Source organism: Molossus molossus, unplaced genomic scaffold (assembly GCF_014108415.1).
Source record: "Molossus molossus isolate mMolMol1 unplaced genomic scaffold, mMolMol1.p scaffold_m16_p_8, whole genome shotgun sequence".
Classification (NCBI taxonomy): domain Eukaryota; kingdom Metazoa; phylum Chordata; class Mammalia; order Chiroptera; family Molossidae; genus Molossus; species Molossus molossus.
In genome coordinates, this window is record NW_023425402.1 from 2,723,696 (window position 1) to 2,746,097 (window position 22,402).

Genomic DNA, 22,402 nt, shown 5'->3' on the forward strand with positions numbered 1-22,402 from the left:
AGAGGGCGGGAAGTTTGAACGTTCTGGCGCCGCCTCATATGATATAGGCCAATCGGCATCCAGCCTTCTGACCGTCTGCGATCTCCGCCCTCTCGCCCTGTTGGCTCTCTAGGCAGGATCCTGGTCTCTCTGACCAATAGCGACTAAGCGGGCGGGGGGGCGCACGCGCACTCCGTCCTCGCACCGGAGCGCTCCTTCCGCAAGCTCGTGGCTGTTAGTGACGCGATCTCGCGCTCGCGGAGGTCCTGGTGACAGAAAAGGCGGGAAAACTCCGCAAGGAGTCTGCAAGTGGGTGGGAAAGGAGAGACCGTGGGCCTGCCTTCTTGGGGGCGTGGTTGGCAGGGGCGGGGAGAGCAGACTTGAACAGCTCGCCCCTCAGCCCTCAGAAAGTCTCCACCCCAGTACTTAGGCTTGAGGGAAATGTGGGTGGGCGAGGTTTCCACAGAAATGCCCCCACACGTTGAAGACAAAATGGGACCTCTCCCTCTCCTCAGCCCTCGCCCAGACTTCCCAGTGCACTGGCACCTGGGCGCGCCGCCCTTGCCGGCCGCCTCACGGTGAACGTCGCTCCTGAACCCCTCCATGTTCCGCAGCCGCAGAGCCTCCCTGCCCATGGCCTCTCTGGGAGCGACCGCCGCCAGTTTCCCCAGCCCGGCCCCAGCGCCGGGCCCCGGGGGCGCGGAGGAGGACGACGCGGAGGAGCCGGCGGAGGTCTCCGGGGCGGCGAGGTGGGGGGAGGGGAGCCGGGATGAATCAGCCGAGTGGGGAGCGCACTGGCACGTCGCTGCTAGAAGAAACAGGGGTGGGGAGGGCGGGCTGGTCACGCACCTCCGCCAGCCGGTTCCACATGTTCCGAAGGGGTGCTGAGCCCATCTCAGCGAGCTGGGAAAGTGAAAAGTAAGGCACGGCACGACCCTGCACTGAGGAGTGGTTCAAACGCTGGTTTCCCTCTTTCCTCGCCAAGACCCATCTGTGTGTGCTGTGGCATTTGGGCCACTTGGGCATCGCCTACTATGACACTAGTGACTCCACCGTCCACTTCATGCCCGACGCGCCAGACCACGAGAGCCTCGCGCTTCTCCAGAGAGGTGGGGACCCGCGTGTGCCCACCTGGCCCGGGTTATTGCTTGACCCTGGAGGACGGTCTGTTGTTTTTAAGAATCATTTAATTATTCAAGAGATATTTATTAGGGTTTACAGTATATCCAGAGCCGGAGATAGAGCCCTGGGCAAATCAGTCGTATCTGTCCTCTTGGGGTTTATACTCCAGTGCCAGTCTCCAGAGCACCCCTTTCCCGCCCACCACCTCACCGGTCTTGCTGCCCTTCCCTTTCCTCATTCCCGTGCCCGACTCCTAACTGTGCTCCCACTGTGTCGGGCACTCCCTCCTCTTAGAGAGGAAATACCTTTTTGAGATGGGGAGGGAGGCAGCAAGGAAAGGGCGGTGGGTTTCCCCTTAGTGAGGGATTAAGGTCATTTAACTGACTTGGTCTCCATTCTCCTTCCAAGTTCTGGATGAAATCAATCCCCGGTCTCTTGTTACTAGTGCCAAACAGGACGAGAATATGACTCGGTTCCTGGGGAAGCTTGGTAAGGACTGGGTAAGGCTGAGAGGGAAAAGGAGGAAGGACTAAAGTATGGAATATTACAAGAGATTAAAGGGTCTTGGAAGGAGGTAGAGTCAGGAAGCCAGTACCGGGTGAGAGAGAAGGTGGGACAGAGGCAGAAAGACAGATATGTACAGACTAATGGCCCTTTCTTTGCCTCCCTCACAGCCTCCCAGGAACACAGAGAGCATAACAGACCTGAAATCATATTTTTGCCAAGTGTGGATTTTGGTATCTCATTTTGCTTTGTCCATTCCCACATCCCAGTTTCCCAACCCTTTCTCCTAATTTCACCCCATCATCAGAGATCTCTTCTCAGCCTTATCTCATCCTAAACCTTTGTGTTCTCTGAGCCTCCTCCTCAGGATCTCTCCTCTCTACCTTTTAATAACCTGAAACTTATAATGAAACCTCCACTTAGTCATGCCTAGGGATATCCCCTGAGAAGAGAGCAGTGACACTTTTTGGAATTGGAACTTCCCCCCTTTAAGCCAAAGTCATTTGTTGGAAGGGTGGGGGAAAGCTACCTTCTCAGTGACCTTGATGAATCACAGGCACTCCCATAATCTTCCCAATTTTGCAAAACAGACATCTATCCTAATTAGATGTTAAGGCATTAGTGTTCTTTTTGTAAAAAATATATATTTTTTCTGCCTGGCTGGTGTGGCTCAGTGGCTGAGTGTCAACTCATGCACCAGGAGGTCACCGGTTCGGTTCCTGGTCAGGGCACATGCCCAGGTTGTGGGCCCGGTCCCCAGTGGGAGGCCTGCAGGAGGCAGCCAGTCCATGTTCTCTCTCATCGGATCAAATCTGATCTTGCTTCTATTCTTAAAATGGAGTGAAAAATTGGACTACATACAAGATCTTTGTTTCCTTCCCATACATTCTCCAAAATAGGTCTGGAGATAAGCAAACAGCGCCTCCTTTCTGGAAATTACTCTTTTATCCCGGACTCTGTGACCACCACTGAGAAAATTCTCTTCCTTTCCTCCATCATTCCCTTTGACTGCCTTCTTACGGTGAGCTGGGTCCTGGGAAGTCAGGGCTGGGATGCCACAGGTTGGAGAAAGGCAAAAGCACCCTATTCCTTGGGTTGAGTCCTGGAAGTTTCTAGCCCAGCCCTGGAAAATAGTAGTTTTCCCTGGTGTTGTCCTGCCTCCAAGACATTAGGATTTACCCCAGCTCCACTACTCATCCCCTCCCAGGTTCGAGCACTTGGAGGGCTGCTCAAGTTCCTAGGTCGAAGAAGAATCGGGGTTGAACTGGAAGACTATAACGTCAGTGTTCCCATCCTGGGCTTTAAAAAATTTGTGTTGTAAGTAAGGTGGGAGGCCTGAATAGTAACACAGGCTGGGGTGGGTGGTAAGGGTGAAGGCGTGGGCAGACAGTGACCTATCCAGGTAAAGTACCCTAGGACACACAGGAGCACCTGAGGGGATGTGGAGCTCTAGGGGAGAAGATTGAGATAGTATTCTGGGAGTTAGGGCAAATGGGATGAAACTTAGAAATGAAATTTGACTTCTCACACCCAGCACTTTTCCTTCTGCTTATTTTCTGCCCTCAGGACCCATCTGGTAAGCATAGATCAAGATACTTACAGGTAAGGAGATGGAGACAGGCTGTCTTCTCTGGGGAGGGAGAAGGATTAAATTTAATGCTCCAATAATCCTAATGAGGCTCCAGTTTCTTTAATCCTGGGGCTATTAAGATCTCTCCCTGAAGGAAAAAGAAGTGGGAGTGAGGGGAGAGAAGAAAAACACAAAGGTGTCACTCTTTTCTGAAAGGAAAAACAAGCAGAGAGAAGTGAGGGACAAACCTCACATCAGAAGGATGTTCCCAACCCATTTTCTCAATTCCCTTTAAAAATCCAAGTTACCATGCATGTATGCATGAACAATGGACATGGACAACAAAGCTGGGGACAGGGCAAGGAGGGAGAGGGAGGGGGAATCAGTGGGGGGAAAAGGAGAAACATCTGTAACAAAAATAAATAAATTAATTTAAAAAAAAAACAAGTTACCACCCTGGCTGGTTTGCTCAGTGGTTAGAGCATTGGCCCATGGACTGAAGTTTTGAGTTCGATTACTGGTCAAGGGCACATACCGGTTGTAGGTTTGATCCCCAGCCCCAGTTGGGGTGCTTGTGGAAAGCAACCAATTGATGTGTCTCTCTCCCCCGCCCCCACCCACTCTGTCTAAAAATTAATGGAGAAATAAACTCAGGTGAGAATTTTTTTAAAAATCCAAGTTACTCAGAACTCCCCCATTTCTCCCTGACAGTGTTCTGCAGATATTTAAGAGTGAGTCTCACCCCTCAGTGTACAAAGTGGCCAGTGGACTGAAGGAGGGGCTCAGCCTCTTTGGTATGTGTGCCCCATCCCTCATTCCATATTACAAAAGCCTTCCAGAAAAGCAGCTGCCTCCAAAGATGTGTCCCAGCCCCTCTCTTCCCACTTCACTCCCATTCCATTGCCTCTTGCACTTTCTTATCTTTGTATCCTCCCTGAAGTTAGGCACTTCCCCTTACCCTGTTATCCAGTGTCATTGGCATATATCTTGTTTTATCAATTTCATATTCATTCCTTGGGTTTGTATGAATGTCTCTACTAGGTGTATACCTGTCTGGGGACTTTGGGAGGTCCTATGTACAGAGGAGAGTTAGTAAATGAAACTGCCTATGTTTGATTTACATTGAGTCTTTATCAGTTGTCTCTGACTTTAGGGTGTACTGGGGACATTGCCTGAAGTATCCACCTGGTTTCACTATGCATATATCAGTGGGTTTTGCCTAATGTTTACATATATGTATTGGGCTGTTTGTGAGTCTAACTATACCTGCTCTGCATATATTTTTGGCTGAGTGTTTCAATGAGTACCCATTCCTTCCACTAAGCCCATGTAAGGTAATCCTGGCTCAGACTTGTGGCCAGCTGCTGACTTTGACTGCCTTTGTATCCTGTATCTGGGAAATGATGCGCAGGCCCGCCTGCTCAACACTGGGACCTTTGACCTGGATGCTTAGACACAGCCATACATTCCTTTCCCTGCCCCCATCCCCCCCTCCCCCCCAGGAATTCTCAACAGATGCCGCTCCAAGTGGGGAGAGAAGCTGCTCAGGTGAGTGGTCACAAACTTTTGCTATAAATTAATGCATGCAGTCTGAAGACACACATACCACCCCATGTAGTAGTAATAAAAACAACTGCCCTTTCTGTAATGCTGGCTAAATGCCTTTAATCCTTATTATGACCCCATGTGGTGGCTATTATTATCTTTATTTTACATTGTCAGCACAGATAAACATACTCGTTGATGATACTCAGACTTGCACATATACAAGCAGCAGAAACATAATCACAAAACCCTAATATACACATAGTAATATCTTTATTTTTATTTTTTAGGGTTTTTTTTTTTTTACACAGTAATATCTTTTTTTTTTTAATCCTCACCTGAGGGTATCTTCTCCATTTATCTTCAGATAGAGTGGGAGTGAGAGAGAGAGACAGAAACATCGACGTGAGAGAGATTCATCGATTGGCCACCTCCCACACAGCCACAACCAGGGTCTGGGATGAACCCCAACCAAGGCATGTGCCCCTGACCAGAAATGAACCCATGACTCATTGGTCCGAGGGCTGATGCTCCAGCCATTGAGCCAGACAGGTCAGGGCTGCATAGTAATATCTTTATAAAAACCACACTTCAGTCTGGCCAGTATGGCTCAGTGGTTGAGTGTTGACCCATGCATCAGGAGGTCGCTGGTTCCATTCATGGTCAGGGCACATGTCTGGGTTGTGGGCCCAGATCCCAGTGGGGGGCATGCAGGAGGCGGCCAGTCGATGTTCTCTCTCATCAATTTTTCTCTCTCTCTTCTCTTTAAAGTCAATAAACAACAACAACAACACCACACTTCAAATTTGAGCTATTTTCTGATAACTCTCAAATTTCTGTGTCTAGTTCAGAACTCAGTTTGTAGAATGCCAACTGCACATCATTGCTACCAGCAGTTTCCACAGGCAGCTCAACCTCAGAGCATTCAAACTGACACCCACTAGACCTGTTCCTCTTCCCACATTCCCTTTGCTGGTTAATGGCATTGCTGGCAGTACAGCTTCTCAAGCTTTGAACCTGCATTGATGCTTCTCCCTCACCCTCCATATTCAGTCATTCACTAGGGCCTGTTGAATTCTATCCAATGTCTCTTTCAGCCATTCCTTTGTCCCTCTTTCCTATGCTCTAATGCTATCATCATTTATTTATTTATTTTATCTTTTTTTTAGTTTAGAGACAGAGGAAGGGAGAGATAGAAACACCAATGAGAGAGAACATCAACTGGCCGCCTCCTGCATGTCCGCCACTGGGGATTTGGCCCACAACCTGGGCATGTGCTCTGACAGGAATCGAACCGGCGACCTCTTGGTGCATGGGTCAATGTGCAACCGCTGAGCCACACCAGACAGGCATTTTTTTTTTTAATCCTCACCCGAGGATATATTTTTTTCTTTTTATCTTCAGATAGAGTGAGAGGGAGAGAAAGGGGGAGAGAGAGAAACTTCAGTGAGAGAGGGACACATTGATGGTTGCCTCCAGCACAACCCTGACTAGGACCAGGACCAAACTGCAACTGAGGTATGAGCCCTTGGCTGGAATTGAACCTGTGACTCATTGGTCCATGGGCCGATGCTCTACCACTGAGCCAAACCGGCCAGGGCTTTTTCTTTTTTTTAAATCCTTACCAGAGGACATTCTTCAAATAGTGGGAGGGCGAGGAGGAGGAAGAGAGACAGAGAGAAACATCAATGTGAGACACACCAACTGGCTGTCACCCACACAACCCCAGCCAGGGCCGGGGACAAACTGCAACCAAGGTACACGCCCTTAGCGAGAACTGAACCTGGGATTCTGGTCCGCAGGCCGACGCTCTAACTGCTGAGCCAAACAGGTCAGGGTCAGGGCTCTTCTTTTATTTTGTTTTTATTATAACTTATCTTTCTTGTTGAATGTATTACAGATGTTCATCTTTTTTACCCCCTTTCCCCAATCCTGCCCTCCTCCTGCTTTCCCCACACTATTGTCTGTGTCTGTTGGTTATGCTTATATGTATATAAGTTCTTTGGTTTCTCTCTTCCCGCCCCACCTCCCCCCTTCCCTTTGAGGTTCATCAGTCTAACAACCAATTTGTACTTCCTAATACCTTCATCTTTTCACCCAGCTCCCCTCCCATCTGGCAACCAATGAAAAGTTCTCTGTATCTGAGTCTGTTTCTCTTCTGCTTGTTCATTTTGTTTTTAGATCCAGTTGTTGATAGATATATTTTTTTATCTTCTTCAAGAAGACCCATCAACATTTCATATAATACTGGTTTAGTGGTGATGAACTCCTTTAGCTTTATCTTGTCTGGGAAACCCTTTATATGACCATCGATTCTAAATGATAGTTTTATAGGATAGTGTAATCTTGGTTGTAGGCCATTGCTTTTCATCACTTTAAATATTTCTTGCCACTTTCTCCTGGCCTGCAAAGTTTCTTTTGAGAAATCGACTGATAGCCTTATGGGAACTCCCTTGTAGGTAACTAACTGCTTTCTCTTGCTGCTTTTAAGATTCTCTCTTTATCTTTAACCTTTTGCATTTTGATGATGATGTATCTTGGTGTGGACCTCTTTGGGTTCATCTTGTTTGGGATTCTGTGCTACCTGGACTTGTATGTCTGTTTCCTTTACCAAGTTAGGGAAGTTTTCTGTCATTATTGTTTCAAATAGGTTTTCAATTTCTTGCCCTCTCTCTACTCCTTCTGGCACTCCCATGATGTGAATGTTGGTACTCCTGAAGTTGTCCCACAGTCTCCTTATACTGTCCTCATTTTTTTTTATTCTTTTTTCTTTTTGCTATTCTCATTGGGTGTTTTTTGCTTCCTTGTATTCCAATTCAGTGGTTTGCTTCTTGGCTTCACCTACTCTGATATTGATTCCCTGTAAATTATTCTTTATTTCATTTAGTACATCCTTCACTTCTGACTGGTCCTTTATTATGCTCTTGAGGTCCTCACTAAGTTCATTGAGTGTCCTTATAAGCAGTGTTTTAAACTCTGAATCTGTTAGATTGCTTATCTTCATTTTATTTAGTTGTTTTCCTGGAGTTTTGTTCTGTTCTTTCATTTGGGACATGTTTCTTTGTCTCTTCATTTTGGCTGCCTCCCTGTGTTTGTTTCTGTGTTAGGTAGAATTGCTATGTCTCCTAGGCTTCCTAGGGTGGCCTGTTGTAGTAGGTGTCCTGTAGGGTCCAGTGGCACAGGCTGATCAGCTAGCTGCAAGGACTGGCTGTACCCACTAACCACTGACCTCTGACTACCTTGGATGATCAGCTGTGCAGGGGCTCACCACTCAGAGCAAAACTTACTTCAGCAGGGCTCTGGTACCCCCTGAGTCCACTCCTTGGGTGTGTCACTATGGAGGTGGTTGGGTGATGGTGCTTGGACATGATCTGAAGCTGTCCACTGGGTGTGCTGGCTCTGGGGCAAGGTCAGCCATTGCCTGTGTTCTACCCGGGGCCACCAGGCATAAGCTACAAAGAGATCAGTTGATGGCTGCTGCTTGTGCTGAGCTTGGAGGTGCATAGACAAAGCCAAGCTGTGAACCAAGGCTGGCTGCTTCTAGTGCCAGGCCTGGAGCCACTTAGCAAGAGATATGGGGCTCGCTGTGGCCAGATGCTGCTTGTTTGAGAGAATTTAGGAAACATTGAAGCAGGAGCCAAAACAAGCCAATGCTATGGTAAAGCCACTGGAAACAGCTTGGGTGGGCCAGAAAGTTGGGTGGGGCAGAGCCTCAAAGAATCTCCAGGGCAGGCAAACAGTGTGAGCCAGGTTGCTGGAGTCCCAGATATGGCACCCGTCTGCCAGCCCTGTGGGGAAGGGCTCACCAAAGGAATAGTAGCCTCCACTAGCACATCTGTCCTGGAGAAAGCTACCTCTCCAGTCCTCGCCCTGATGCCGAACAACTCAGTTTTCCTCGTATGTCCCTGGTGCCTTTCAAGCTGCCTCCCCTCCATGCTGGAGCTCAGAGGGAGCGGGTCTGAGTAAGTCCATGCGGGGGCCCTTTAAGAGGAGCTGCCTGGGGCTCCAGCAGCCTTAGCCTCCCTCAGCCTCAGTTCCCGATGATTTTTACAGCCAGAAGTTATGGGGACTCCTTTTCCTGGCACTGAAACCCTGAGCTGGGTGCCTGGTGTGGGACAGGGACCTCTTGCACCTCAAGGAGGACCTTCCCAGCTGAGGTGTCCCTCCTGATGTTTATCTGCCAGATGCGGGTGTGGGACCATCCGGTCCGCACCTCTGCCCCTTCTACCAGTCTAGATTCAGCTTAATTCTGTAGTTGTAGGACTTCCATTCAGTTCGATTTCAGGTGAGTCTGAATGATGTTTGTTCTGTAGTTTAGTTGTAATTTTGAAGTGGTTGTGGAGGAAGCCATACTGCATTTATCTCCCCGCCATCTTGACCTGAAGTCCACTATCATCATTTCTAACCAGAAACATTGCATACCTCTAAATTGGTCTTTCTGCCTCTACTCTCTTCTTCTTTTTTAAAATAGATTTTGCTACCTTTTATATTTATTTATTTATTTTTAAAATCCTCACCCAAGGACATTTTTCCATTTTTTTGTTCAGATAGAGTGGGAAGGAGAGAGAGAGAAACATCAATGTGAAAGGGACACATCGAGTGGCTGCCTCCCGCACGACCCAACCAATGCTGGGGACAAACTGCAACCGAGGTACGTGCCTTTAGCGGGAACCAAACCCGGGTCTCTCTGGAACCCCAGGCTGATGCTCTAACCGCTGAGCCAAACCAGCCAGGGCTACTCTCTTCTTTATTCCAGTTCATCTCATATTCTAAAATACCTGTTAATCCAAAACAGAGATCTGAACATGTCACTTCACTTTTTTAAAAACCTTAGGTAGAAATAAAGTAACATAAACCTCAGGAGGTTTCCCCATTATCTGCAGGATGAAGATTAATTAGTGTCTTTAGCAGTATGATGTTCACAACTCCTCCCATTCACCCCAATTTTAATTACCAGACTTACCTTCCCATCCGCCTTCTAAATCCTTTCTTACCAGATCCATCTTACATTTGAGTATTTTAGGGCCACTTGCCATCATGGAAATACATCATGCTTGTGTTTATGCAGTTCCCTTTGAAAAGTTCTCTGTTCTCCATCTGTCAAAATCTTACTTCAGGGTGCAACCCAACTATCACCTTTTTCTTTTTTTTGATCCTCACCCAAAGTGGATATTTTTCCACTTATTTTAGGACAGAGTGGGAGGGAGGGAGAGAGGGAGAGGGGGAGAAGGGGGGAGAGAGAGAGAGAGAGAAAGAGAAAGAGAAAGAAACATCGGTTGGTTGCCTCCCGCACGACCCCAACCAGGACCAGGGATCCAACCGCAACCAAGGTACGTGCCCTTGACCAAAATCGAACCTGTGACTCTTTGGTTTGTGGGCCTACACTCTAACTGCTGAGCCAAACTGGCCAGGGCCAACTATCACCTTTTTCACAGGCCTCTGTAAGGAGACTGACATTCACCTTCCTGTGTGCTCATGTAGTGTTTTTTTCTCTGGACCGCAGGGCGATGCTCTAACCATTGAGCAAACCAGGCCAGGGCTGCTTTTTTATATTTTCTAGTTGCACTATCACATCGATTGGAATTAGTTGTCGGTGAATTTGCTTGCCTTCATAGCTGTGAACTCTGTGCAGTGGCCATTCCTGTTACCTCAGTGCCTTCTGCATGGCCTTATACTCAGTAGCACTCTCCGCATGAGCACAATACACAGAAGCAAGCTCACTGGTGACATCATCTGTAAAAACTCAGTGGAATCCTTTGCTAGCCCACAGGTGCACAATCTTTTCCTCACCTCACCCACTCAGCAATGTGTCTTTGGAGGTTAAGATAATTTTTAGGTAATTAGTGGGTGATATAATTGCCTACACATTTTCCAGTGATTCAGGCACAGATCTCTAATCTCAACCATAGATGAGAGGAAGAAATTTTCACTGGAGAAGATAACTGAATTAAAGGTGGGGAGGAATACAGATTCCCCAGATAGGATCCCCCAGAGGATGGAATCATAACCTAAATGGTGAACTAAGGGCCCAGCCGGCCTACAGCTAGACAGAGCACCAAGAAATTAGTTGAGTGCCACAGTATGCTCTCAAGAGCACTATCCTAGTAGGGGAGAGACTTGAGTTTGAGTCCCAGCTTTACTTCTTACTAGCAGTATGGCTTTGGACAAGTTGCTTATGGTATAGGGCCTTATTTCCTCAGCTGTAAACTGGAAGTTTGGCTTGATTAAAATCTCTCCTGGCACCGGCAGTAAAAACCTAGATGTTTGCCTGGCCAGTGTGGCTCAGTGGTTGAGTATTGACCCATGCACCAAGAGGTTGCCAGTTTGATTCCCAATCAGGGCACATGCCTAGGTTATGGGCCCAATCCCCTGTGGGGGGGAGTGCAGGAGGTGGCCAACCGATGTTTTCTCTCATTGATGTTTCTATCTCTTTCCCTCTCCCTCTCTCTAAAAAAATCAATAAAGAAAAAATATTTTAAACAAAAAAACCTAGATGTTTTACATGAAAGTTAGCTTTGTGAGGTCCATGTACTCTCCCAGGTGGGGACAGACATTCACAGACTGGCCTACACTGCCCTGGGTGGAGCAGCCTTTTGTGGCCAAGGAGCAGAAGTACCTAAAACTACAGTGTGAGATACACATCCTCAGGCCCCTGTGTCTACATATTGGTTGTTATACAAAATGGATGCCTAATGGCTTGCTCTAATGTAGAAAAGAATCTGGGCTCACAGGTCCTTCCTGAATCTCACACTCTTCACAGCCATAGGGAGATAGGGACACCCAAAATTAGACAAACACAGATGAGACCTTCATTTCTGTACAGTAACTTAATTAGTAATAAATACCTCAGATACACAAAAGGTATAAATATTAATAATAATATAGCCCAGCTGGTGTGGCTTAGTGGATTGAGCATCATCCCATGGACTGAGATGTCCCGGTTCAGTTCCCAGTCAGGGTACATGCCAGGGTTGTGGGCTCGATCCCCAGTAGGGGGCAGGTGGGAGGCATCTGATTAATGTTTCTATCTCCCTTTCTAAAAAAAAATCAAAACATTAAAAAAATAATATTATAAACCTCTGTTTCCACCAGCCAATTTAAAAATCAGTGTTATTGCCCTGGCCGGTTTGGCTCAGCGGTTAGAGCGTTGGCCTGCAGTCCAGAGAGACCCGGGTTCGGTTCCCGCTAAGGGCGCGTACCTCGGTTGCAGTTTGTCCCCGGCCCTGGTCGGTCGTGCGGGTGGCAGCCACTCGATGTGCTCCTTTCACGTCAATGTTTCTCTCTCTCTCTCTTTGTTCCTCTCTCTCCCTCCCAATCTACCTGAACAAAAAATGGAAAAATGTCCTCGGGTGAGGATAAAAAAAACAAAAACAAAAAAAACACAAAAAAAAATCAATAAAAACATTAAAAAAATAATAATATTATAAACCTCTGTTTCCACCAGCCAATTTAAAAATCAGTGTTATTGCCCTGGCCGGTTTGGCTCAGCGGTTAGAGCATCAGCCTGCGGTCCAGAGAGACCCGGGTTCGGTTCCCGCTAAGGGCACGTACCTTGGTTGCAATTTGTCCCCGGCCCTGGTTGGTTGTGCAGGTGGCGGCCACTCGATGTGTCCTTTTCACGTTGATGTTTCTCTCTCTCTCTCTCTCTCTCCCCCTCCCACTCTATCCGAACAAAAAATGGAAAAATGTCCTCGGATGAGGAATAAATAAATAAATAAATAAAATAAAAATCAGTGTTATTGAAGCCCCTTAAATGTTCCTCCCCAATCCTTTTTTTGCAGAGATGACCATTATTATGAATTGAGAACAAATCATTCCATATGGGACAATTACATACTTTCACAGGAAAAGCAGGAAAGGGTGAATGTCTGTGCTATTACACCAGAGACACTTTCACAGCTAAACACATATACAAACTAATTCTGACTCACCCTCTCTTACTCAGCCACTGAGGCAGTGTTGTCATACAAATGCCTCAGCACTGCTCTTCCTCTAAAATGTTGACAAGCTCTATCACATACCCACATAGAAAGACACACAAGTTCATATCCATCAAAACCGTGATACACAGACACAGTCATGCTCATATCCAGAGAGTTTCAGTAGATACATGTAAACATCCCTGCATAGATAGGACATTGTACTTGCCAGTACAGATACATATTGCCACAATCTCCAGGGACCTGCAAACACAACATTTTCACAAATTGAGATCAAGACAATGATGAGAACAGATGTAATTTCTTGTGTCCTCACCCCAACCTTCACTTCCAGGCTGTGGTTCACACGTCCAACTCATGACCTGGGGGAACTAAATTCTCGTCTGGATGTCATCCAGTTTTTCCTGCTACCCCAGAATCTGGACATGGCTCAGATGCTCCATCGGTTGCTGGGTCACGTCAAGAATGTACCTGTGAGCCCAAGGTTGGGGGCAGGGAGGTGGGAAAGGAGGTTGAGGGCCAATCCAGGACATTGGGCTTCCTGAAGGGCATTAGGGTGGGAGCGGAAAAACAGTGGCTGTCCCCTTGTCCAACTGTCCTTATCTGACTGTAGTTGATTCTGAAACGCATGAAGTTGTCCCACACCAAGGTCAGCGACTGGCAGGTTCTCTACAAGGTAGGACCTACCTTCTTGAATTCTAGAAGTTCAAGTTAAGCCCCTCATCATGTGTTTTAGACCCTCTACTGTGGTTACCTTGTCTAACTTTATCCCAACACTTTTTTTAAGCCTATATTATAGATATTGTCCAAAATACTATTATTTGTTTCCCTAAAGAAAAACTTCCTCTTGTCTGCTCTTTGGTTACCCAGTGATATAGTTTATATCACAGAAAATTGCTTGATTTTTTGAGGGGACAGAAGGAACAGTTCTTTTTTCCCCCACTAGGGACATACAAATTACCCTGTTTTATTCACTTGGAATAGTTCTCTGTGTGATTATGCCACTATAGGGACATACATTTATGTTAATTTGTTTCATTCTTTTTTCTATTTTTAGGAATTTCTTTTAAAAATTTAATTTAATGCCTGGACGGTGTGGTTCCATGGTTGAGTGTTGATCCATGCACCAAGAGGTCAGGGTACATGCCCAGGTTGTGGGCCAAATCCCCAAAAGGGATATGCAGGAGGCAGCCAGTCGATGTTCTCTCTCATCGATGTTTCTCTTTCTCTCTCCCCTTTCTGCTCTCTAAAATCAATAAAGAAAAAAAAATTTTTTTTATCCTCACTTGAGGACATTTTTCCATTTATCTTTAGACAGATTAGGAGGGAGGGAGGGAGGGAGAAAGAGAAACATCGAAGTGAGAGAGACACATCAACTGGTTGCCCTCCGCATGACCCCAACCAGGGCCGGGGAATGAACTGCAACCAAGGTATGTGCCCTTGGTTGGAATCGAACACAGGTCTCATTGGTCCACAGGCCGACGCTCTAATCACAAGCCGTCCAGGGCAAGAAAACAAAATTTTTTAAATAAAAATTTAATTGTATAGTTATGAAAAACATTTACACAGTTCCAAAGTCAAATCTCCCAAACAAGGTATAATCAACTAATTCTAGCTTCTATCCCTGCCCCTCTTTTCACCTATAGGTAACCTTTTCTTTTTAAAAATTTGTCTTGCCCTGGCCGGGTAGTTCAGTTGGTTAGAGTGTTGTCCCAATTCGCCAAGGTTACTGGTTCAGTCCCTGGTGAAGGCACATACAAGAATCAACCAATGAATGTGTAAATAAGTGGAACAACACATCAGTGTTTCTGTCTGTCTGTCTGTCTCTCTCTCTCTCTCTCCCCTCTCCCCATTCCTCTCTCAAAAATAAATTAAAATTTTTAAAAATTATCTTCCTCCCTAGGCTGTAGGCTCATATGGACAGGGACCATATCTTGGTTGTCTTTGCAGCCTCAGTGTTTAGTGCAGTGCCTGGAGCATTTCCTCCCTCACTATTTCATTTTGTCTTTGAGATCTTCTCTGTGTCTTTGTTATTGTGTTTGTCCTGGTTAGTCTTTTTTTTTTTTAATCCTTAGCCGAGGACATTTTTCCATATTTTGTTCAGATACAGTGGGAGGGAGAGAGAGAGAGAGAAACATCGACGTGAAAGGGACACATCGAGTGGTTGCCACCCACACGACCCAACCAGGGCTGGGGACAAACTGCAACCGAGGTACGTGCCCTTAGAGGGAACCCAACCCGGGTCTCTCTGGACCGCAGGCCGACGCTCTAACTGCTGAGCCAAACCGGCCAGGGCCTGGTTAATTTTTGTTCTCAGTCCATCCCTGTCCCCTTGCCTCAGTGGGGCTGGGTGTGGGCCACTCTTCTCTGTTCATTTCTCCTACAGACTGTGTACAGTGCCCTGGGCCTGAGGGATGCCTGTCGCTCCCTGCCCCAGTCCATCCAGCTCTTTCAGGACATTGCCCAAGAGTTCTCTGATGACTTACACCACATCGCCAGCCTCATTGGGAAAGTGGTGAGTGGAAAGAAAAAGGCCAAGCCCCTGGGGAAGTGGATGCAAGAGATGTTATGTGGAAGATGGGGAAGCCTGGGAGACATTGAGGTCAGTTGAATGACTAAAGAATGGAATGGTAAGAGTAGGTGGCAGAACATCAGGGATGTGCCGGAAGGGTTAGGATTAGATCAGGGACTGCAGGGAGAATTGGGACCCAGGTAGAGGTGAGCAGTAGGACTGAGAGATGGTGCTGGCTGATAAGCAACTGGACTTCTTGCTTCCTCAGGTGGACTTTGAGGGCAGTCTTGCTGCAAATCGCTTCACAGTCCTCCCCAACATAGATCCTGAAATTGATGAGAGTGAGTGTTGAGTGTGGGGATGGCCTTTGAGCCCTGAAACACGAACCTGCATAGTGATGGGGTGTCCTGCTTGGTCGGCAGGCCCCTACAACGGGATAATGAACCAGGGCAGGAACCTTACTTCTGATATCCATGTGTCTTCTGCCATTCTAGAAAAACGAAGGCTGGTGGGACTTCCCAGTTTCCTCACTGAGGTCGCTCAGAAGGAGCTAGAAAATCTGGACTCCCGCATCCCTTCATGCAGTGTCATCTATATCCCTCTGGTGAGGGCAGGAGGCTGAGTGTAACCTCTAGGGGCCTTTGGGGGAGATAGCAGACTTATGAAGGACACATTGGTAGAAGAAAATTTCTGGAGAAGTCTGAAGAACATGAATACCTTGTGGTGGCTCTAGCCCCCTGAGGGAAGCACTGGGGATACAAGGGACTCTGGCTTCCTCTAGGGAGAGAAAGTGCCCAGGGCATCATGCTCTGTTTTATCTCCTCTTTTCTCGCCCCAGATTGGCTTCCTTCTTTCTATTCCCCGCCTGCCTTCCATGGTGGAGGCCAGTGACTTTGAGATCGAGGGACTGGACTTCATGGTAAGACCTCTGTAGGGAGATGATAAGGAAAATGAATCAGCAGCTGTCAGGGGACCTTACCCCATCAACACTGCCCAATATGTGATCTCTTCTGTAGTTGTACTTTGATCTGTATTAGCTATGAGACGAAGGAGAAAGAAATTGGGTGGAGGCCTGTAGGTGGCGTTAGAAAGGTGGGAGAGGATGAGGACCAAGAGATGAAAAGCCCACAGCTTGAACCCTCTTACCCAGTTTCTCTCAGAGGAGAAGCTGCACTATCGTAGTGCTCGAACCAAGGAGCTGGATGCATTGCTGGGGGACCTGCACTGTGACATCCGCGGTGAGAAGCAAAAGGCTGGAAGGGAGCAGGCAGCTTGGAATTGATTCCAGCAGGCTCCTTTCTTCCTGCTCTCGCTTTCACTCTGACTCTACATCTCTGAATATCTCTGGGTGTCTCAGACAATATCTACAAGCTTGTTTCCAGGTCCCTGCTGTCTTCATTTCTCAATCACATTCCCCTGGAGCTGACCCCCAGCTCTCCCCTTACCTACCCTCAGACCAGGAGACCCTGCTGATGTACCAGCTGCAGTGTCAGGTGCTGGCACGGGCGGCTGTCTTGACCCGGGTATTGGACCTTGCCTCCCGCCTGGACGTCCTGCTGGCTCTTGCCAGTGCTGCCCAGGACTATGGCTACTCAAGGCCCCGCTACTCCCCCCAACTCCTTGGGGTACGAATCCAGAATGGCAGGTGAGAATAGAAAGGGGTGGAGGCACAGACACGAGGGTCCTGAGGCCCCTATTCTGGGGACTTCACTCATCTGCATGATGTGTGAGGTATCTCTCCACCCACTGCAGACATCCTTTGATGGAACTCTGTGCCCGAACCTTTGTGCCCAACTCCGCAGAATGCAGTGGGGACCAAGGGAAGGTCAAAGTCATCACTGGACCCAACTCCTCAGGGAAAAGCATATACCTCAAACAGGTAGGAGAATCCTACACATTCGGCCTCTGGCATCTTCATCAACTCATCCCCCACCTGCCAAACAACCCAGGTCCCTGCAGCTCTTCTCCTGTTGTGTTCTGACCTTGCCTATCATGAAGACACTGTAACACACTGCTCCTCTACCTCACGTTCCATTCTCTACTTGGAGAGCCATACCCTATTAGAGCTTTCCATGCTCAATTCCCTTTCTCCACCGCTGAATAGGTCCATGCCATTCCCCAGCGTGCCTCTGACCACTCCCTGTTCCTCTCTAAAGCAAGTGGAACGGACTATGATCTTCTGTTAAACTGTGTCCATCTCTCCTTGATAACCCCTCAGTTTAGCCTCACCTTCACCTCAACCTGTGCCACAGGCCTGACTCTGTCTCCTTCCCTGCTCAGGTAGGCTTGATCACATTCATGGCCTTGGTGGGCAGCTTTGTGCCAGCAGAGGAAGCCGAAATCGGGGCAGTAGACGCCATCTTCACCCGAATTCATAGCTGCGAATCCATCTCTCTTGGCCTCTCCACTTTCATGATCGACCTCAATCAGGTCAGAAGGAACAAAGAGAGGTGGGATCTGGGGAGAGGGAAATTGGGGGAGGAACTCTACCCCTGAAAAATTATCAGAACAGGAAAATCATTCCATCTGCTGTCTTTCCTGTACACTTGGGAACATTTTTTAAAAAAATCCTCACCTGAGGTATTTTTCCATTTATTTGCAGAGTGGGAAGGAGGGAGAGAGAGAAAAACATCGATGTGAGAGAGACACATCCACTGGTTGCCTCCTGCATGACCCCAGCCAGGGCCATGGACTGAACCACAACAGGTATGGGCCCTTGACCGGAATCGAACCTGAAACTCTTTGATCTGCGGGTCAACATTTTAACTGCTGAGCCAAACTGGCCAGGGCCACTTTGGAGCCTTTTTAACCCTTGCTTTGTATGAGTCAATGTTGGCAATGAAAGGGTGAACAAAACATGCACCTCATCATTAAAGAATTTGCAGTCCAGTAGGGTGGACACATATACAAGCAGATTTATTCACAGGCAGACTGTGGTCAGTGTGTTACAGGCCTCGAATGCTAATGAAACTCTCCTTTGTCCACCTGGTACCCAACAGGTGGCAAAAGCAGTGAACAATGCCACTGAGCAGTCTCTGGTCCTTATTGATGAATTCGGAAAGGGAACCAACACGGTGAGAGGAGAAACTGATGAGGAACTAAGGAGAAAATGGAGGAGGGCAAAGGAGCATGAGGGGGAGGCTGGGCCTCTGGAAAAGGAGTGTGTGGGTGGAAAAGAAACAGAACAGTGCAAGAAGGGAAAGGCCAGCAGGTGGAGGGGTACACATGGGGCACCCATGGTTCTACACCCTTACCCTGTCCTTTGCTCAGGTAGACGGGCTTGCACTTCTGGCTGCTGTGCTCCGATACTGGCTGGCACTTGGACCCACGTGCCCCCACATATTTGTGGCCACCAACTTTCTGAGCCTCATTCAGCTACAGTTGCTGCCACAGGGGCCCCTTGTGCAGTATTTGGTGAGGAAAATAATCTAGCCACCTAGGGGTCCCTAAACCAAGTGTTCCCCAGAGCTGGAGACTGGCTCCTTCATAACAAGGGCTCCCTGAATACAGGGACCACGGGTTGGCCATCGGTTTCGGGGCAGGAAGCTAAGTGATGATGACACACTGTCCCCTTTTATTCTTTTTTAAGACCATGGAGACCTGTGAGGATGGGAATGACCTTGTCTTCTTCTATCGGGTTTGCAAAGGTGTTGCCAATGCCAGCCATGCCTCCCACACAGCTGCCCAGGCCAGGCTTCCCGACAAGCTCATAGCTCGTGGCAAAGAGGTGAGATCTGGATGTCAGCTACACCCATCAGGGCTCACTTCCAGTCCCTGCTCCTCTCAGGGGCCTGGGTTTTGGGGCCCCTGGGATTTCTGATCCTTATTCTTCTTTTCTTACCCAACTCCCCCACTCCTTCCCCCTTCCTTCTTCTTTTTTTTTTATCCTCACCCAAGGACATTTTTGCATTTATCTTCAGATAGAGTGGGAGGGAGGAAGACAGAGAGAAACATCGATGTGAGAGAGACACATCGACTGGTTGCCACCCACGTGACCCCATCTGGGGTCGGGGACAAACTGCAACCCGAGGTACGTGCCCTTAAGTGGAAACTGAATCTGGGTCTCTCTGAACTGCGGGCTGACGCTCTAATCGCTGAGCCAAACAGGCCATGGCTCCCCCTTCCTTCTTGTTCTTAGGTCTCAGACTTGATCCGTAGTGGAAAACCCATCAAGCCTGTCAAGGAGTTGCTAAAGGAGAAGCAAATGGAAAAGTGAGTGTATGACCCAGGGTCCTTGTTATCTCTAGCATCTTCTACAGCTCTTCTCCCCTTTCAGGGACTCAGGAAGCCTCTTTGTCTTTTCATGACCCACTGTTTTCTTTCTGAAATCCCTAAATTTTCAAGGTCCTGGGTCTTATGCCACAGCTTCTCCCCTCTACTCAGGACTATTATCCATTCTCTCATATATCTCACTGTTCTCTCTCCCTTCAGTTGCCAGACATTAGTAGATACATTTCTGAAACTGGATTTGGAAGATCCCAACCTGGACCTGGACATTTTCATGAGTCAGGAAGTGCTCCCTGCGGCCACCACCATCCTCTGAGTGTCCTTCCTCAGCCCTCCTCCACTTCCCAAACCCCAGTGGGCTGCCATGCCTTCTTTGTTTCTTTATCTTCTTCAGACCCAGGGTTCTCAGTTTCCCTGGAAATTGTTTCATATTAGGAATGAAGTTTATTTTGGAGAAAGTTGTTTCCTTATACCAGCCAAAACAAAACAAGAGAACAGAAGAGATGAAACACCAAGCAGGAGTCCACAGAGGGACCTGCCGTGCCTCATTAGGAGAGGGTAGAGGGGGGAATAAATGGTGATGGAGAGAGATTTGACTTGGGGTAGTGAACACAATATACAGATGAATTACTATGGAACTGTACCCTTGAAACCTATAGAATTGTATTAACCAATGTCATCCCAATAAATTCAATTTAAAAATAATACAGTGACACTTCTGTAGAAAGACAGAAGGGGATTCTACCAAGGGGGACTTTTTGAGAACCAACTTCAGCAGACCCTACGAAAATAGATGAGAGGGAAGACAGAGGAGCCCAAGGGAGAAGGCTTTTCCCAGCCTCAGACAGATATAACAGGAGGGGGTACTCTGAGGCTGGGAGACTAAGTGGGTTACTGTAATTGTGGGGAAGGGAGGGGTCAGCCCTGGTCACCAGAGGGTATGGCTCTACCCTTCCCACCTCAGAGCCATGGGGAACCAGGGTTCTAGTGCACTGCCCCTGCTGCAGGCCCCCTACAGGGTTCTGCTGCTACCACTGAGGACAAGCCGCCAAGACCAAGAGGCCTGAAGTTTCTTCCTCTGGGTGAGTATTAGTCCAGCAAGACCCAGGGAAAGCCCCTCTTCCTAGATCTGCCCTCTACATTTCCACTCAATTTTGAGTACTCATAAGTCTTCCCCTCTGCTTTCCCTTGCCCTCCAGGTCCTCAGTGGCTGGTCTGGGCTTGCATTCAGTGACCAGACAGTGAATTCAAGCAAGAGTTTCTAGAAAGGCCATGGCCCAGAGCCCTGATGTAGAGTAAGCCTCTGCTTCTTGCATTTCCCAGCTGCAGAGGATGTGAGCTCTGGAGAAGAAACAGGACGCCCTGTGGTAGGAGCTGGAGCTGCTGGAGCATGACCAGGCCTGGTTTGAGTACCAGCTGATGGAAGCATAGCAATGGCAGCTATGTGTGGGAGCCCTTGGTAAGGTACCAGGCTGCCCTCGGTGTGTGGGGACAAGGAGCTGGGCTATGTGGACACAGCCTGATACCACCCTAGAAGCAGAGAGTTAATGGGCAGAGATGAATTGGAAGCAGCATTGTAATGACAGGATGCTACCGCCAAGTGTTAGGTTGCTGTTCATTGTTGGGCGTGGAGAAGGCTGGTCTGCATTCCTTTCAGAGGGACATGATTTGGATCACTACACTGACGTGGGGGAGTGGCCAGGGATAAACAGGGAGGATCCATAAAGAATAGATGAAGAAGGTCCTGCCGGTGTGGTTCAGTGGTTAAGCATTGACCCATGCAGCAAGTCACCAGTTTGATTCCTGGTCAGGACACATGCCCGGGTTGTGGGCCAGATCCCCAGTGGGGGGGCATACAGGAGATGGCCAATTGATGTTCTCTCTCATTGATGTTTCTCTCTCTCCTCCCTTCCTCCCCCTCTAAATCAATAAAAAAAGAAATTTTAAAAAAAGGTGAACATCTGTTTGCAGAATTTGATTCAGGGGAAGGTGAGTTTATTATTTTTAGTTTAGAGTTTTGGGAGGTTGGGGTACAGAGGAGACCTGGGTCAACACTGGTTTAACAGAGAACACAGAATATCTCCCTTGTTCTCCCCACATCCCTTGAGCAGGCTGGCTCCTGTGCCACCCAGGAAGGGAAGGGACGGCCAAGGAAGCAGGATGTGTGGCAGCAGCGGGTAAACGGGAGGGGATTTAGGGTAAGGGCAGAGCACAGATGCTGAGACTGTTTCTCTTCTCCAGGAGTTGTCAATGAAGCAGAAAGGAGTCCTTCAGCCAAAAGAAGAGAGGTCTCAGCCAGCTGCCCCACCGGTGGGGCCCCCAGCATCCAAGGCTCCTCTCATCCCTCAGTAGGTGACAGAAGAGGCTGAGTCAGAACCTCCTACTCTGCCTCTTGACTCAACAACTAAATAGCTCCAGGTGGTGGGTCTTTGAAATCCCTTTGGGGAGAAGACATGTTTATTGAAACTGTCCTTCAACTTTAAATACAAAAATAAAATAGAAACTTCTCCAGAATTTCAAATAAAAACAGTCCTATAAATAACAGTTTCTAGTACACTCCTACCCCACTCCTTACCTTTGTCTCCTCCCCATACATCTTCCTCTCTACCTGAGCTTGGGAGAGCAGAAACAAGTAGTATAATAAAGATGCTATAAAGAAATAGAAAGCAGCTTTCTCCAAAAAATCAGTCTTTGGTTTGGTTCCCATGAGGGTTAGGGAAAGTGCATTGTGGGAAAATTTAGTGTCCTCTATCCCAATCTTGCTAAGACAAGAGACAGTATTTGAGAAGGAAAACCTCCAGCCCAGCTGGGAGAGGCAGGGTCCCGGGGCCCATGTTATCTTCTCACCAAGGGGGCAAGACTGAAAATAGCACTGGAGCCCAGCTGGTGTGGCTTAGTGGTTGAGTACAACCCATGCACCAAGAGGTTGCCAGTTCGATTCCCGGTCAGGACCGATCCCCAGTGGGTGACATGCAGGGCATAAAGAAAACAAAAATTAAAAAG

The 22,402-nt window shown here is 47.9% G+C and overlaps 1 protein-coding gene across 1 annotated transcript; it reads left to right on the plus strand.

The window, feature by feature from the left end:
• Positions 1–582: 582 nt before the first annotated feature.
• On the plus strand, positions 583–19,730 carry MSH5 (mutS homolog 5). The gene is made up of 24 exons (XM_036248628.1): positions 583–711; positions 965–1,088; positions 1,510–1,590; positions 1,776–1,838; positions 2,505–2,626; positions 2,813–2,922; positions 3,172–3,207; positions 3,887–3,969; positions 4,678–4,723; positions 12,995–13,133; positions 13,274–13,336; positions 15,047–15,175; positions 15,441–15,513; positions 15,667–15,776; positions 16,011–16,091; positions 16,323–16,410; positions 16,628–16,817; positions 16,925–17,051; positions 17,453–17,602; positions 18,172–18,246; positions 18,443–18,586; positions 18,762–18,899; positions 19,311–19,384; positions 19,604–19,730. Exons 1-24 carry the CDS (start codon positions 583–585, stop codon positions 19,713–19,715), a joined length of 2,487 nt encoding a protein of 828 aa, XP_036104521.1. The 3' UTR covers positions 19,716–19,730.
• Positions 19,731–22,402: the final 2,672 nt, after the last annotated feature.